General features: G+C 37.6%; 1 protein-coding gene across 4 annotated transcripts; it reads left to right on the forward strand.

Annotated features, from left to right (window-relative positions):
* The first annotated feature begins 705 nt into the window (after positions 1-705).
* On the forward strand, positions 706-17,215 carry ATXN3 (ataxin 3). Of its 4 annotated transcripts, none has more exons than XM_071426592.1 (11): positions 706-800; positions 3,619-3,783; positions 4,306-4,350; positions 5,633-5,718; positions 6,147-6,213; positions 8,375-8,462; positions 8,711-8,843; positions 9,908-10,083; positions 10,492-10,615; positions 11,351-11,439; positions 11,962-17,215. In XM_071426592.1, the coding sequence occupies exons 1-11, from the start codon at positions 777-779 to the stop codon at positions 12,078-12,080; spliced, it is 1,116 nt and encodes a 371-aa protein (XP_071282693.1). In that variant the 5' UTR covers positions 706-776; the 3' UTR covers positions 12,081-17,215. The 4 variants fall into 4 exon arrangements, with proteins under 4 accessions (XP_071282693.1, XP_071282694.1, XP_071282696.1 ...); XM_071426593.1 differs by having other exon boundaries at positions 11,986-17,215; XM_071426595.1 differs by lacking the exon at positions 10,492-10,615 and having other exon boundaries at positions 11,986-17,215.
* The last annotated feature ends 346 nt before the right edge of the window (positions 17,216-17,561 follow it).

The following is a 17,561-nucleotide window of genomic DNA, read 5'->3' on the forward strand; positions in this document are numbered from 1 at the left end:
TATATTAAAAAAATATATTCTAAAACTTATTAAAAGAATAGAAGAAAGGATTTCATCAGAAGGCTTGAAAGGAATAGAAAGGAATAAAATCTTGTGGCTGACCAGGGAGTCTGAGACAGCTGGACTGTGATTGGCCATTAATTAAAAACAACCACATGAGACCAATCAAAGATGCACCTGTTGCATTCCACAGCAGCAGATAATCATTGTTTTTCTTTTCCTCTGAGGCTTCTCAGCAGAAGAATCCTGGCAAAGGGATTTTTCAGAAAATGTCATGGCGGCAGTTGTTATTGTTGTGTATGGTGTGGAATGCATGTGTTTATAGCTATTTCAGGAACTAGCCTTTAAAGGAATACTTCCATAAACCCAGAACGTGCTTGACAGCTACTGAACCTGGTTAAGTTTCTGGGTTTCCTCTGTAGGCTTGTTTGGAGTAGTGGTTAAGCAGTTACTGCGGCTTTGTGAGCGGACCAGGAGTCTGTTAGGGGCTGGTGAGCCCAAGGCAGGAGCGGGCGGTGCCGGGCGCTGCTCAGCTCGGTGCGGGGAGAAGCGGCGGAGGAGCCGGCGGCGCTGCGGGCGCGGCTGCCGCGCGGGGGCGCTCGCGGATGGCGGCGGCTCAGCGCGCCGGCCTCCTCCCCGGCAGGGGGCGCCAGCGCGGCGGCCGGGCCGGGCCGGGCACTGCCAGTGGGGCCTGCCCTGCGCGGCCGGGGGGCGGTGGGCGCTGCGATTGGCCGGGCGGGTCACGTGGGAGGGGGGCTGCGGCCGCCACAGTAAACATGGAGTCGATCTTCCACGAGCGGGTGAGTGAGGGAGCGAGTGCGGGGGGACCGGGTGGGTCCCGCTGCCTGCCCGCCTTGGCTGTAGCGCCGTCGGTTGTGGCCGTCCGGGCCGCCCGGACGGGGGAGGCGCGCGAGCTCTCTCTGAGGAGCTGCTGGGGCGGTGCCCGGGCCTCCCATCCCTGCGCTGAGAGCGGGGGAGCCCCCGGGGTGCGCTCGGGCTGTGTCGGGTCGGGCCGCGCTGTTCCTCCCTGGCATCTCGAACCTTCGGCAGTGGCTTGTCTTCTGCCCCGGGGGAGAGCCGGGGCCCTCGCATCTCGAACCTTCGGCAGTGGCTTGTCCTCTGCCCCGGGGGAGAGCCGGGGCCCTCGCATCTCGAACCTTCGGCAGTGGCTTGTCCTCTGCCCCGGGGGAGAGCCGGGGCCCTCGCTCCACGGTGCCTGTGCCTATGGCCCGTCCCGGCTAGACGCTGCTAGCCCTGCAGGGAAAGGAGAGGCCGGGCTGAGCTAGGCGTCCGCTTTAGCACGGGGACTGTGTTCTGGGGAGCGCAGAAACAGCCCCAGGTGTGCGGAGATGTGGGCTGCAGCTACTTGTGTTTCTTGAGAGGGAGCTCGCATGGCAGAGGAATGAGTCCGAGGATAAGCAGCGGCAGGCAGGGCTGCCCCTGTGCTCTCAGAGCCGTCTCGTCACAGCCTGGCTTGGCTGTGCCTGTGTAATGAGCAGGGAGTGGGAGAGCCGCTAGAGAAATCGCAGTTCACACAGTGCGCTTCTGTGTGCCGAACAGTATTTCCTGTTCTGGAGGACAAATGCTGCTGTGAAATGCTGTGATTTATCCAGCTTCGCAAATATGACCTATTTCTGTTCTAATGCTGTTCAAATTGTAATTGGATTTGTTCTTGCACTTTGCCAGTGTCTTTACAACTTTATTGTGTTAACCTTACTACTAGTTCTGTTACTTTGTTTTGTTATGTAGGATTGGTTTCCTTAAGAAGTCAAGTAAAATAGCTGTGTACCTTCCTTTAAAAAATTGCTGTTCTGAAACCCATAAAACCTGGGGAGTAGGTTTGGGTTTCAAAATTTGGCAAGTGTTCTGATGTTAAGTAGCTGCTGTTCAGAGAGTGAGTGTTGGATTTCAGCCGTGATGGCCTCTGCTTCAGTGACCTTCAGTCTGGCTTTGAAAACAGTTTAACAAAATGTACTCTTTTGTTAGCTTATCACAGTATGAATTAACTGTTTATTACTAAAAAGTTTCCTTTTAGAGAAATTACTATGTAAGCATGTAATACAACTAATTTTCAGTGGTATTTTACTATCTCTCTGTTTCTAAACCAGTTTCATATTCTGGTGGAGAAGCTGTGATTGTTGAGCAGGTTCTTGTGTCACAGTTTTGTCATGCGGCCAGCAGTAGGGATGTGGTCCCAGAGGGACAGAAGCTGCTGTTTGCTCATGAGTTCCTTGCTGCAGGGAGGGCATGAGCTGGAGGAGGCTTCCGGGTTCCACTGGAGCCTGGCTGTACAGCCAGCATAGCTTTGGTAGCTCATTGCTCAACCGAGTGATGAAGCCATAGGAAGGTTCTGGAGTAAAGGGAACTTTCGAGGTTTCAGCTGTAAGGGAGATCATGGGAGGCTTCTACATATGATTTGTGTGATGCTTTTATGGAATTTTAAAGAATATTCCTCAAAGGCATATTCTTGTATTCTTAGTTTCTGTGGGTGTGGCTTGAGGGAGGGGTGTTCTGTTTTGTTCTTGAGGGGTTTTGTTTTTAACGAAGAGCATGTGTAGGAGAGTTCTTAATGTAAATAAAATGAAGACTGATTAAAACAAAAGAGCAGGATTTTAAAACTGATGTCACTTGTCTTGCACATGGAGTTACAGTTATTTGTAGAAAAAGATTGCTTTTCATGGGAAGCTGCTTTGCTAGGTTTACATTGTGTTTTTTTTTTAACGAGGCAGTATTTTATCTCATAGGTGGAAATGATGGAGCCTATCATACATTCATTCAGATCAGAGATTTTTAAAATTTATACTACCAAATCATGTCTGACATTGTTAATTAGCTCTTTTAAAATTTATGCCGATGTTTTAAAAATCTTACACTATAGTTCTGTTACCTGTAATGGGCTGGATATGTAACAAAGTATCTGAAGTGTTTTTTATTTGAATCAATGTCAACTGGTCTATCAATAAAAATAAAATTCATTGTTTATTATGCTGAATTTAATATTTTGTTTCCCCATCATTCTTTTCAAGATTTTCAGACTAGTGGCATGACCCTAATTTATCTACTTCCTATATGTAAATTTCATGTGGAAAAGGAGCTTTATTGTTCGTCCAGCTCCTAATCACTTTCTCAGCAATAACGTGGAGGGCAGATTGTCCATAGCCACCCCTGGAAGAGAAGAATAGTTAAAAGATAATAAGACTGTCTGTTACAGAAAATGTTTGTTCTAGGAAGTAGAGATCTAACTGTTTGATTTTCATATACTGATGTTTTGGAAGAGGATAGAATTCATTGTTCTGATGGTTGTAGAGCCTCTGTGTGATTTGTTGGGTCATTATCAATATTAATGGTGTTTTCAAAAACAATTTTTACATGAAATTTATTTCCCTTAAGGAAATAAGGTAGTATGCATGTTGACTTTTCTCCCATCAAGCTGTTGGGAGGATTGTATTCTATAGCTTGCAGTGTAACACATTGGAAGAATATATGGTATTCTGCAGGAGTGGGGAGGGCAGGAAGTTTGCCAGAGTGAAACAGTTGAGTCATTTTACAGAGTTTGCATTAACCTGGGGTGATTTTTTTTTCTTTTTCCATCGTTTTTCTTTTCTCTTCCATTATTAGCAAGAAGGCTCATTGTGTGCTCAGCATTGTCTGAATAATTTGCTGCAAGGTGAATACTTTAGTCCTGTTGAGTTATCCTCTATTGCACAGCAATTGGATGAGGAAGAAAGGATGAGAATGGCAGAGGGAGGAGTATCTAGTGAAGAATACAGAACATTTTTACAGGTAAAAATTATGTTCATTTGAGGTTGCTTGATATTGCCTGAAATGAAATATTGTCTGGCACAGACCTATTCTTGCATAGCTAGACAAGGTTAATTTTCTAGTGCTAAAGGTTTTTAAATATATAGGCCTTTTCATTCATGTATCTTAGATGTGTCATTTTCAAATGTTACTAGTACAGCTTTACAATAATTCTACAAAAAGCTACATTACCTTCATCTTACAAGTAGGAAGATCAGGCATGATGAGGAGGATTAGTAATTTGCCTTTTGTTTTTGTAAGCCAGTGTCAGATAGGAACAGAAATTCCCATGTCTGTCTGCCCTTTAAGCACTGAACATCTCTAAAGGTTTGAGTTTTAAATTAAAATGCCTATTGGGGGCATTGTAATCAGCCTTGCAGACAAGGACATAAATCATTACTTTAAGAATCTGCAGTTACATTTATTTTCACAACTCAATTATTTTTGACCTTTTATGTTTATACCATTTTTCCCCTTTCTCCCTTCCAACTTCACATCGAGCAGCAGCCTTCTGTAAATATGGATGATAGTGGATTCTTCTCAATTCAAGTAAGCACAGCTCTCTTCTGACACCATTTTCTATTTATGCAATATATGTTCTTTTATGTAATTTAAATGGCATTGAGCTTTTCCATCTAGTTACCACTTTATGGGCTTAATGGGATTAAGTGCTGGAGTTCCAAATGTTAGAGTGTTTTCCTTTAAGAATAGTGACTTGCAGTTATTCAGTTGATGGGCCCTCAAATCCATAGGAGAAACATGGATTCAGGAACTGTGACATGACACCTGCTGGCAATAAGCTTGAGTTCTAAGCTGTTTTTTGTGGGCACTTCAGGTGTAGACCTTGTCTTCCAGGTGAAAAAGCATAATTCAGATTGCTTTCTCAAATTATAGATTGGAAAGCCCTTGGCAGTGGTTACAGGGTTATCACAGTGATCTGAAGATTTTTCTTGGGTGTTTTTGGTTTTTTTAGGGCCATAGGGAAAAGTAATTAAGAATAAATACTTAAACCAGACCAACAGCAAAAAAAGTTTTGAACACCAAATTGGGGGTTTTGTTTAGATTTGAGCTCTAGGCATCTTTGGCTGTCTCCCAAGCTTTCAGTGGTACTTGTCAATTCTCCAGGCTCCCTCAAGAGCTTGACTTCCTTTTGGCCAAATGAGCTGTTTTTCTTTTTAACAAGAAACCATTAACAGTTTGGCTTTCCTGCTGTCTTTGGGCTGCTTCAGTAGCTGAAAAAAATGCTTCCTTGTTTTACTGTTTTGTCCTGTCATTGCTTTGTCATTTGAGGCACAGTTGGCCTGCTGAAAGGAATTAGAATGGTTAACTTAAAAGTTCTTACAGCCTTATTTCATGTACCTTTAAAGAGTTATTGTAAAAGAGTTGGTGCTCAGATCAATAGACTGACTGATCCTGTGATAATCCAGTAGTACAAAATTCCCAACAGTTACTGTGAAGAAAGATTGAGATTGTATTGGGGGGGGAGGGGGAAGTAAGGGCAGAGCAGTGCATTGCAAGTAGAGAGATGGTAACTACCAAAGTGTCTGTGGAAGGTGAAATGACAGCTTTGTTTGGAGGAGTATGCTCATTAACACAGCTGAATTAAATCCTAGTTTTGTTACTTCTCCTTAGATAAGATATGAGTGTTATGCTTGCATGTGGATTCATGACAGCTGCATTTTGAGTAATGTGATTCCTAGGTTTCCTGGCAATGTTTTGAAATAAAGTTTTATGAAAGCAGTATAATTGTTTAGCATAGCTAAGATGATTGCATTGCTTGAATTCAGATTTTGAACAGTGTGACTCATGAAAAGTGTACTTTTTTTGACAGGTTATAAGCAATGCCTTGAAAGTGTGGGGTTTAGAACTAATCCTCTTCAACAGCCCAGAGTACCAGAGACTTGGGATCGATCCTATGTAAGACTCTTTTAGCACCTTGCTTTTATTTTACTGTAAAAATACACTTAATCTATATTTTAAATCTTTCTTTTAAATTGCTGTTTTATGCTCTGTTGCATTTTGATATTTGTATTGCCCCCTGGCTTTGATTCTTTTTTCTTTTTTTTTTGTTTTTGGGGGTACATGAGAACATCTGTCCTCTGTGCCTTCATGATATTTTAGTATCTGTGGCATCACAGATATATGGAGATTTCAGTGATATTGACAACTTCCTGAATGTTTTAAAAGCAATATGAGTATTCTGTAATGTAACATCAATGGTTATATTACTGAAACTTTATTATATTTAAGTTTGAATTAGTGATAGCAAAGATCTTAAACATTATTATGTACTCTGATTTTAGAGTATTTAATTTTATTTATATATTTTGTTTTTCTTTTTACAGAAATGAAAAATCATTTATTTGTAATTATAAGGAACACTGGTTTACAGTTCGAAAGTTAGGAAAACAGGTGACACTGTCTTTTTTTATTTTAAAATTAACTTCAGAAATGGGTGTGGAAAAGTGGTTGCAAGTAGATTGTGCTTCCCTTTTGCAAGCTTTTGCTGCAGTTTGGTTTAATAGTATCCCATATTAAAAAAAAAGGTGAATGTTTGTTTTATCACAAAAATGCCAGGCAGGTCATTGTAAATATTAGCCTGGGAAAAGACTGTAGGATCAATTCCCTCAATTCCCTCGTGAATGTCCTTCAGGGAGCTACAGCTCTGGTAGGGTCTTAGGTGACTTCTTAAGCTATTTCCTTTTTTTTTTTTTTTTTTTTTTTTTGTCTGCATGAAATACTGAAGAAAACTTGTACTGGGGAGTCAGGGGGAGTAGGGAATCCTGAACAAAGATTAGGATCCTTACAGAATTCAAATTTATTTTAATACAGTAAGATAGTGGCATTGTAAAATAATTTTGTATTTAAATGGGCAGTAGATAAAAGAAAATATTCAAGTTTTTGATGGATAATAATGGATACTCAAAAGTACATATAAAAGCTTATGAGCTTTTATACAACATGAGCAGATTTGGTGTTTGGTTTCTTCAGGGCTTTTTTTCAGAGAAAACATTCAGGGAAAACAGCTTTAAGAGTCTGTAATAGTGGGACAGAAATCTGCCCATTTGGTTCCTTTTTTCAAGTTCTGTCTACTTATGTTGTCATGAAGATTTAAAAAATAAAGAAAAGTCACTTGTGAGTGAGAAAACTAAACTCTACTGTTTGGCTTTAGTTTAAAAGTATGGCTAATGTTTACAGGCATTTTTTGTTTATTTGATATCAAAATGGTTGTCTTTAAATTATGCTTATTATACAATGCAACCACGATGGGTGGAATTTTATGAGGGCATTCTAACCCAAGACATCCTAAGCTGGAGAGGGAATGCTTTTTTCCTCTTTTACCTGTGGCTTGTAACCACATGAAGACAGTACTAGGTGTCTGTTACCTAGAGAGTAATGAGAACATTTGACAAAATAGGTTGCTTCTCCTCTGTTACAGTTAAAGCAAAATTAGTTTAACAAAACTTTCTCCTCCATAGTGTCTTTTAAAACTTGCTATAGTCTGTCCATCAGATTTTTACGGAACTTTTCATTCCCCAACTCTTCTATACTGTTGGTCTTTTTACCCTTTACTAGTGGCAAGGAGTGTTTTTGGCAAATGAAGTGATTGCATGACAGGGTGGCAGATAGTCACTTAATCTGTTGTATGAGCCTGGCTGCAAGTGTGTGGGTGCATATATGGAAGTTTGGGTAGATCAGTGCATTTCTGTGAGAATGGAGATAAAATTCTCCTTCCACTAAGTCAAATGGTGCTTTCTGGTTAAAACTGTATAATATTGAATGAGTAGGTCTAAAAAAAAGTTCTTTAGTTACATTGGAATTATATATGGGGGTTTAAAGGTAGAATATCTGGTTTCACATTGAATATATTTCCTCTCTAGAAGTTTTATGTAAGTATAATACTGTTTCTATGTAGAAGTATTATAAATTACTAATTACGGTCTTTGGGTAACTAGAAATGATTTGTGTATGTTTATATGAAGCGTCCCCTGTTGTAATATAGTGCTGTACTCTCAGCATACTAAATTTGAGTAATTTTTTTTAAATTTAAGTTTAAAAATTATCTAAGAGAAGGGTAAACACTAGTTTTCAGCATCACCAGCTATTAAAGGTGAAATGTTCCATGAAAGTATTTAATGGAAATAATTGAATGTCTGTTTTCTGTATCTATTAATTTCTTAACACATAGCATTAGCTGATGAAGAGTTTCTTACTGCATTAGTCTCAGGTTTAAAACTAGGATTAAGCAGAATTTTAGAATGATGCCTGAAATAATAAATCAAAATAAAATGGTTAAAGATTATCTGGTTTAATGTGTTTCCCTGGTACCAGTATTCAGTAATGGGAGACAGCATGCAGTAATTTCCACACTTCAGATATCCTGTTAAAGTATTTGATGGACAACATTTAGCAGTATAGGTATTATGCTTCAAAACACTTTATTTGATAATTTATTTTACTAGATTTATTTGGGTATTCCATAATAAAAAATTACCATAATGTACAGGAATGGATTACCAAGGAATCTTCATGCTAATTTGTTCTCTCAACCTTTTTTTTTTCTTAATTACAGTGGTTTAACTTGAACTCTCTCTTGATGGGTCCAGAACTAATATCAGATACATATCTTGCACTTTTCTTGGCTCAATTACAACAGGAAGGTAATAGTAACTTGCAGATGTTAAATCTCATTAATTAAAAGTAGGTAATAATCATAATTTTTTAGAACTTACGTATTCAGTAGCTACCCTTAGTTTTATGATTGAAATAGTGAAATAACGCAAGTCCTTATAATAAAAGGTAGAGTCTTACATCTTAAATTGCACATGATTGTATTCCATATAGTGTGCATTTTAGAGTGTTTGTATCTGCACTTTAATGCTGTAGACTTACAATTTCTTTTTCTCAGGTTATTCCATATTTGTAGTAAAAGGTGACCTGCCAGACTGTGAAGCTGATCAGCTGCTGCAGATGATTCGGGTACAGCAGATGCAGCGACCAAAACTGATCGGAGAAGAGGCAGCACAGTCAAGAGATCAGAGGTAAGGCAAATAAAGATTTTCTTTTTATAATGTTCAGTATGATTGGTTTGTAATTTGGAAGTAACAAGAAGTACCTTTAGTTCAATGTGTACTGCTGTTGCACACGGGAAAAGCAAGCTGATGGTGCATTAAAATTAATAACTTAAAAATGCTGTACTGTTAAGTGGGCAAAAGCTGACTTGATTGAGTCTTTCCACGTACATAAGCATATTATATTGCAGATTTTTGACTTAGGGAGGAAAATGGTTCAGGCAAATCTTATAAACTATGGTTAATAGTAATTCTTTTATAATTAAGACTGGTTTGTGCATTCTGTCATAAGTAGTAAAGAACAAGAAACTGATCTTTGAATTCCAAGTCATATAAATCATACAGCATTCCCTTTTGGAATAATTTCACTGTAACATTGTGGTGCTGCTCATTTTTTATGTGTTCTGCTAATATAAAACATCCTTTAAAGTGTATAAAGCTAGTACTTTATGCACTTCTGCAATGATTTAACTGAATTTTCATAGTGAACAAATTGCATTCTGATAAAAAGGCTTTAGGCTTCTCAGAGAAATTCATTACTTTTTTTCCCCTTTGTAAAGTTAAACTGATGTTGTAAATTGATGGAATAATTAGCAGTAACATGGAAAGTGTGTACAGTTTACACGGGTTCTGTTGCTTTAGTGTGGCCTTCAAGGCCTCCTGAGAAGGAGACTGTATGCACTCTTTTCTGCTGGTGTAACTTTCAAATAGCAGTAGGTTGGAATAACATGTATCACAGCTTTTTGTGGGCTTATCATTTTTGATGATTTACTATCGTAAGAGCTTCTTATCAACATGTACATTGCTTTAGAGGTCAGTGTGTGGCAAATATATGTTAAGGTTGCTCTGCAGCCCTTTTGTGCTTTTTCATTTTTCAGGAAAATACTTGTTTATGTAACAGACTTTCACAAGAAGAATGTTTTTCCCAAAGTTAAACCTAGAGTTAAATTGGCAGAACATACTAATTTAAACCTCATGATAAAATCTAATATCATTTCTGTCTAAATTTTGCTATGAATGTATGAATTTCACAGGCTATCCAGAAGTGATGTGGACCAAGCAATTGAAGTTAACCATCCTTTTGAAGGAACAGGCATGTTAGATGAAGATGAAGAGAATTTTCAGAGAGCCCTGGCTCTAAGTAGGCAGGAAATTGATATGGAGGATGAAGAGGCTGATCTTCGCAGAGCCATTCAGCTCAGCATGCAAGGTGCAGTGCTCATCTCAATTTCTTACAGTGCTTTAAGCAGCTCCTGGAATCAGTTTGTCAGGCAATTTTTCCAGCATGTGTCACCATCTCTGGAAAGACTGGTTTGAGGCATGGAAAGACAATCCAGGATTGTACGTAACTATCTCCCTCCTGCTTTTTGAAAAGTTGTAACTTGGATGTTGTTATTGATTATTAGGAAGGAAGAACAAATTGGCAAAGGGTTGCAGGAGGAAAGGGAAGCAGTCCTAAGGTGAGGAGAGGAGAAATTATCCAGCGAAGTTCTTCTAGGTGCTTAGATATCAAAAAAGTCTTTCTTCTTTTCAAGTTTGAGGGCATTTTTTAAGTTATATTTTATTTACTAACTTCATTTTACTATAGTTAGTAGGATATGGCATGTTCTGCTTTCAGGTAGCCGTCGAAGTGAGCTCTCAGGCTCATTACCACAGAATGTGCCTCAGTCGTCTCACAGCAGTCAGACAGAGTCCCTTTCCTCAGAAGAGCTGCGAAGGAGAAGACAAGCATATTTTGAAAAGTAAAGTAGCTGATAGAAAACTGCATGTGGAAGTACATGTATTTTTCAGTGTTTTTGGGGTGTGGATGGGTTTCTTACTGAGGTCCAGCTCAAATTTTCTGTCTTGATATGATTTCCTAACAGTACCTGAATTTTACTATTCTCAGGTGGTTCCTACAGAGAAACCTCTAGTAAGAGAGTGTTTGTTAATAATGCAGTAGTCTTGTTATTACTGCAAGTCTTGTGAAGAAAGAAAAGAAAACATACATTATTGAAGTATTTTAAATGAAATCCTGTACATTTCTGCAACTACCTTCTCAACAAAAAGTATTATTTCTCTAAGACTTTGCTTTGGGTAATGATGCTTCTCATGTGCATCACATAAAAGCATTGTACATATTTTATGTTACTGTTCTGGTGTACCTTCCTAATAGATAGTTGAACTATTGTAGCTTTTCCTTATCTCTGTCTTACAGTAATAAAGGAAATAAAGACCAGGGAGAAATGCTATGGATGGGAGGAGTTAGACTTCATATGGTAGGATAAGAATGCAGAGCTACCAAATCCTGGGAAAATATTCTTGTGGCTTGGAATATAATACTGGGAAGATAAATATCTGAAGGTTATCGGGGTGAAGTGATGAAAGAGATTTTGGGCACAGGGCTGTTATTGTACCAAACAGCTTCTACTTCTGACTTGACTCACGTCTCATACTGATGTTAATCTTACTCTCTTACAAATTTATGACACTTTCAGACAGCAACAACAGCTACAGCAGCAAAATCAGACTCCAAACCTACAGGACAAAGCAACTCTTAGTTCAAGCACTCCAGAACCTGGCCCAGGTATTGTTTTTTAACCTTTCATTCAACACTGTAATGTGTCTTTTTCATCTTTGTGTTGTTTGTTAATTTTCCTTCCCTGCCTGCTTTGCACTTGAGCAGCCATTCGGATTGTGTATTACAGCCATTACTGTATTGGCAGTGAAGGAAAGGATCACTTTCCTGAAAAGCCTGTTTCCATTTGAATGTCAATATCCCATTTCAAAGTATAGACCATTGCTATTACCCCAACTGTTTGTTTTCTAAATTAATTTTAAAGTTGTATGACAACTTGCATAGTATCTGACAAAATTACTGGAACCAGTTTTCAGAAGACCGTGTGTAGACCTTACCAGTGTCAGGTATTGGTGATCCAAAACTGGTGTATATTGTTACAAACTGACTGTTGTTGGTGATAAACTGCTTGCAGAATGTTCAGTGACTTTGAAAACAAAACCAGTTTTGTCAGTGGGGTAGGAAAAGGTGGGTGTGGACGAAAACAACAAAAGCATTTAACTATAATTAAGAACTGTGAATTTATTACAGCTTGTATGCATGTATTGTCTTTAGGAGGAGATATGAGTGAAGAAGACATGCTTCAAGCAGCCATGAATATGTCTCTGGAGTCTGTCAGAAACCACTTGAATTCAGAAGAGGAGAAATAACATCATTTTTTCCCTCTTATTGTCAAAACGCTAAGTCTCCATTAAAATTCTACTGTGTGGATGTTGCACAAGCAGGGTTCACTTCAGAGTTCTGGAAGCAGGAATGAAAGGGGGGCTGCTGGAGGTCAGTTTAGAGAGGATCTGCAAATACAAAAAAGATTGCACTAATTTAGAGAACTGTAGCACTCCTACCAAACATCTGTTCACAAGAGTAGTGTTGTTAAAATTACTGGAACCATTCACACAAAGTTAGACAAGGGTAGTGGCTGTAACTTTAAAAAGTAAAGCTTTTAAATCTTGCATTAAAAAAGCAAGTTTAAATTCTTTTGAAGAATTCTATAGAAGATACAAATGGTGCTGAAAACAGCATCAAATTATTTTCTTCAGTACTAATGGAAAAACAGATACAAGTAATAAGTTATGCTCATAAATTATTTTTAATAGATCACTCTAAAATGGAGAGAGTAATTAAATTCCAATTATCTTAAATAATTTATTTTGTGATTGTTTATTATGAACAACTTAATGTCAACTTTTTGATCCTGCTGTCCACTTTTGAAATTATCCATTCTGCAGGAGAAATAAGAACCCATCAATTTCATACTGTTCAATTCAAGACAAAATTGTATTGTTGACTATAATGTTACTCCTGAGTCTTTCAGTGATTTCTGACTTTGTAACAATTCTTGGTTTTACCTTCCAATTGTAAAATTTTAGATTTGTGTTTAACATACTGTCTTTTAGCAGATAACTTGCCTTATTTGGCTTGGGGTTTTGTTGTTCTTGTTTGTTTTTAATTATTGTTTTCTTATGTTCTTTCTTGTTAAAGCCACTTTCTTTTTACTTCAAAAGCAACATATATCCAATTGGGTTTAGCAGGTTTTCTTTTCTACCTCTTCCAGAGAATTTTCCTCTTCAAGCCCAACCCTTTATTCTGGCCTTTCAGTATGAAAGAGCTGTAACTGAGTCTAAGAGAAAGTAGGAGGGGATTTCAGTGCCATAAAGTCAGTGCCACACACATAAGATGCACTCCTGCAATCTGAAATGACCCCTGTTCAAGTAGCTCTTTTAAGAATGAGTATTTATGCCTGTGTGGATGTTCTTTCTGAAATGCTTTCCATGAGTGTCTGTCAGAATGTTGCAGTTTTTTCAGGAATGGCCTTTATTCATGCACCTTACAATTTTTTATTACGTTGTTTCTGATCCTGAGAAAAATTGGGAAGCAAAGTATGTGAGATGGCTTATGCTACTGGTTGTAAGACATTTGCTTTGATATCCAGGATGAATGTGTAACAGGGTGACCAAACCTGACCTTGAACTTCAGTGCAACAAAAGAGCGATGTTTCATTTTCCTAAATGGTGCTTGAAATACAAATTCTGTTTACATATAAATTATATGGAAATATGTTGTAGATAGAGTATATAAGCTGTAGTCCAGTTAAAGCATTAACAGTTAGCACAGGCATTCTAAGAATCTTTCAAAGATAACCCCAAATTTCTTTATCAAAATATTCTAAAGTTACATCTTTGCACAATAGTAACGTTTAATTAAAATTAGTAGGAGATGAATGGTAGCTAGATGGATATACACATTCAGCATCAAGTAGTACTGTACCTGAAAGGGCTCTTACCTCTCAGTAAAGATTTGTTTACAGCAATGGTTTCCTGATAGCTTGGGATATTATTATAGTATGCATAGTTGGGCTAAATTCTGTTTTTCTTATCTATGTGCTGGATTTTCACCAATGTCACCAGAACCACTGGTATGTGTTACACAATTTGGATTTTGACATGAGACAGCACTACTTTTTAAAAACTGATTTTTGTATTTTTTAAATAATCCTGTCATCCACATTATAATTATTTGTGATGTCTCAAATTAATATAGCTGAACAATTTAAAAGTCCATGTATGCATATACCATTTTGAAATGCTGTATTTTTCAGGGTGTGAATTTCTGCTTTCAGTTTGAAATTTCTCTGAAACTGAAAGCAAGAAAGGTGTCTAAAGCACTGATTTTTTTTTTTTTCTCATCTGTCAATTAACCACAGCTTAATTTTCCTTTCTTGGTTGTGCCATAAACTAATTCTGAAATAAGACTCATTTTTATAAATAGATGTAGACGGGCAAGCTGATGCCAGTATTTGGAACTCAGACCTTTTATTCTCTAAGAACATAATAAAAATATTATTTCTAGCTCTAGCAGCCCTATATTAAAAAAACCCCAAAAACTCAGCCCCTTAAATCTCACTGACTGTAACCCAGGCCAACTACATGATTTTATAATCACTAAAACATGGAGGTTTGCCTTTGAACTTTCATGTCACATCATAAGTCACTTAATCACCCCAGTATTTTAATATGGAAGAAATATAAAATGTCAGTGCCTGAAAGGCACAGCTGAGTCAGTGATCACAGGGACAGCTATTATCCTTTCTATGGAGAAATGCTGTCAGTCAGCAAATACCAGTTTGATTTTTAGAGAAATGTCAAGTTGAATGATATAGGCACATCTATGTAGTCAAGCAGATATGAGAGGGCAATTGAAGCTACATCTGTTAATTCACGTAATTTTGTCACTGAAAAAGACCTAAACCAGCCAGTCCACCACTAAATGTAATGTTCCCAAGCACCACAGCTGCACCTCTTTTAAATAGCTTCAGGGAGGGGGCTCAACCACTTGCCTAGGCAGCCTGTTCCAATGGTGGACAACCTTTTCAGGGAAGAAACACTTCCTGATACCCAAACTGAACCTCCCCTGGTACAAACTGAGGCCATTTCCTCTCATCTTATCATTTGTTACCTGGGAGATGAGGCTGACCCCCACCATGCTACAACCTCCTTTCAGGACTTGTAGGGAGTGACTGGGCCTCTGTTTGAACTGTACCCAAGGAAAAAACTCATACTAATTGCTGACAGTACATTTTTTATTACCCAGGTCTCAAGTTCAAAATGTCTGGGCCTGCCAAGAAGCTGTCAATAAACTGCTGTCATTTTTTGGTGTTCATTCTTTCAATGATAAACAGTTATCAGTGTGACTTAACTATGCTTTTAATTTACTAATTTAGAGTGTACTTCTGGGGTTACCTACCCTGTCAAGCTGAAGGGTTGGGTTTTTTCCCATGTTATAGCTTTAGGCCAAAGTCCATTGTAAGGGAGAAGACATTGGTTTTTGTTAGTGGGTTGGTTTTTTTTTTTTAATTATAGAATTATATTTGATGGAATTTCAGGCTTCATTCATTCAACAGATTTTACTGTTCTCCAGTGAATGGTCCATGTGACATAAATTATGGTTTTGTGCCATAATTTATGTCACATGTCATATTTATGTAAAAATAAAAGGGGCAGGAGTAATCCAATAAATATCTTCCATAATTACTTCTCTGAGTATAATTCTACAAACTGCTTTCATGGTATTACAGTGAAGGGAGGAGGAACAAGAGTTGTAACGCAGTCATACTTGCATGCAGTTCTTGTTAGGCACAGCAAGTACAAATATGAGCTGTTTAAATGCTTATATTTTTCTAGACCTGAAACTAATATATGATATGATACTCACTTACTTTAAGATTTGGGCTTCCTGTGCCCTTCAAAGAACTGAAGCAAATTTAAGTGTAGTTTTCAGCTAAGGTACTCTTCTGACTTGTCATACTTCATTACTTTGCAGACTACTTCAAAATAACCAATACAAATATAAATCTATGATGTGTTTTATTGTTGGACTACTGCTTCTGTTACAAACTTACAGAATGGGGGGGGATTAAAATGGCTTCTACAGGTGTCTAGTAGACAAATATTATCATTTGCAAGCTGGTTTGTCTTATTAGGAAACTGACTGGCTTAAAAATTAACATGTTACAGTTCTAAAATGTGACATTTTCTAGTATTAATTGGTTTAAACAATAATGAAAACATAAAAATGGTGGCCTTGTACAGAAAAATACAGTATAGGGGAATAGGATCAGAGAATTAAAATTCAGACTTACAAAGTAGTATTTTGCAATTCACGTTACCAGCACTTCACTTTTAAAGGAGTTGAAATAAGAATCCAAGGAAGAGAATAACTGATGTGGAAACTTTTTTTAAGGGCTTAGGTAGAAAATTATGTTGTTTGCTTGGTAAACCATTACTGTCTTGCATAGAACAAACTTAAGTCCTGGAAAATCCTGATAATTATTCACAAATCATTACCAAAAAAAAAAAGAAAATATGTCCAACATGTAATAAATACATACTTATTCCATATACACAATCACTTGGTCAAGTGAGAACAATACTTAATACATTCAAACTGGCTGGGTCCAAATACTTACTTCTTCAGTTTAGAATTGGTAGCTTTGTCTTGTGTCTAGGTTTTCATCTTAATAGCATGAGCTCTTCTGCAATAAATTGTTTTAATCCTCATGCACACATTTTGCCTTATTTGCATTTCAGAGATGGAGGGAATGCTGGAGTATGTAACTTGCCATAGTCACCTTCTTCCCCAGTTACAGTTCTCCAGACAGTTAATACATGTAACTTTTCAACTGCTTTCACCAAATCAAAATACATATATATTATTTTCTTTGTTAAGAAAAATAATTATAACTACACTTTTCTTTTAATCTCCCCCCGTCCTCAGTACAGGCACTGTGTGAATTCAGGAGGGAACTTCAGGTGGGAAAAAAGGGATGTAATACTTAAACGCCACTGTGCAAAAGCAAAATGAAAAAAAAAAAAGAACCTTGATCTTGTCTTTAAAGCATGTAAGCTTTGATAAAATGTTACTTTTTGCTACATGAAACCCCCTGTGTACAAATCACTGTAGAGTTAGGATTTTGTAAGGGAATAATTTTTCATCTCTTACCTAATAGTTGTGTATTTTAGAAATCATTTTCAGTAAGATTTTTTTTGTCAAGACTGTTTTCCTATCACATCTCTGGCTCTGGATTCCTGTATAATTTTTCCTATTTTGTGTATATAAAGCATAGAATACTGAAAAGATTTAAAAAGGGAAAGCTGAAATGCTTTGTCATTGTTTTGACTGGAAAATGGCAGCACTGTTCGATATTTTGAAAATGCTCTCCAAATAGGCATGAATATATATGGTTGTATTTGATATCACTTTTTTAAATAAATATGATTATAGCTTCTAATGTTTCTCTCAAGTATTTGCATATGTGCTTTCCCTTACATGTGGATTGGACACAGAATCATCAAACATTGAAATCTCACCCCTGGTATCAGTGGGTTTTGCACCAGAGGTGTTTAGACAGAGCAGTGGGATAGTTTTGTCTTGCTGACATTTTATCATCTCTGAGTCCTTGCAACTGTTGGTACTCCAGAAGTTGTGTAAAGACACTCCTGTTAAGGAAGGAAGTTGGTGCCAATTGTAGTTATGTTACATCTTTTAAAATTGTATGCTTTCTAATTTTTAAAGCTATAATTTCCTGCTTTGCAGCCAGAATACTCATTCTTTTTGTGACACAATGCATTGCTCTT

The sequence above is a fragment of the Agelaius tricolor genome, unplaced genomic scaffold (assembly GCF_023055355.1).
Source record: "Agelaius tricolor isolate 1412-34295 unplaced genomic scaffold, bAgeTri1.0.p SCAF_5, whole genome shotgun sequence".
NCBI lineage: Eukaryota > Metazoa > Chordata > Aves > Passeriformes > Icteridae > Agelaius > Agelaius tricolor.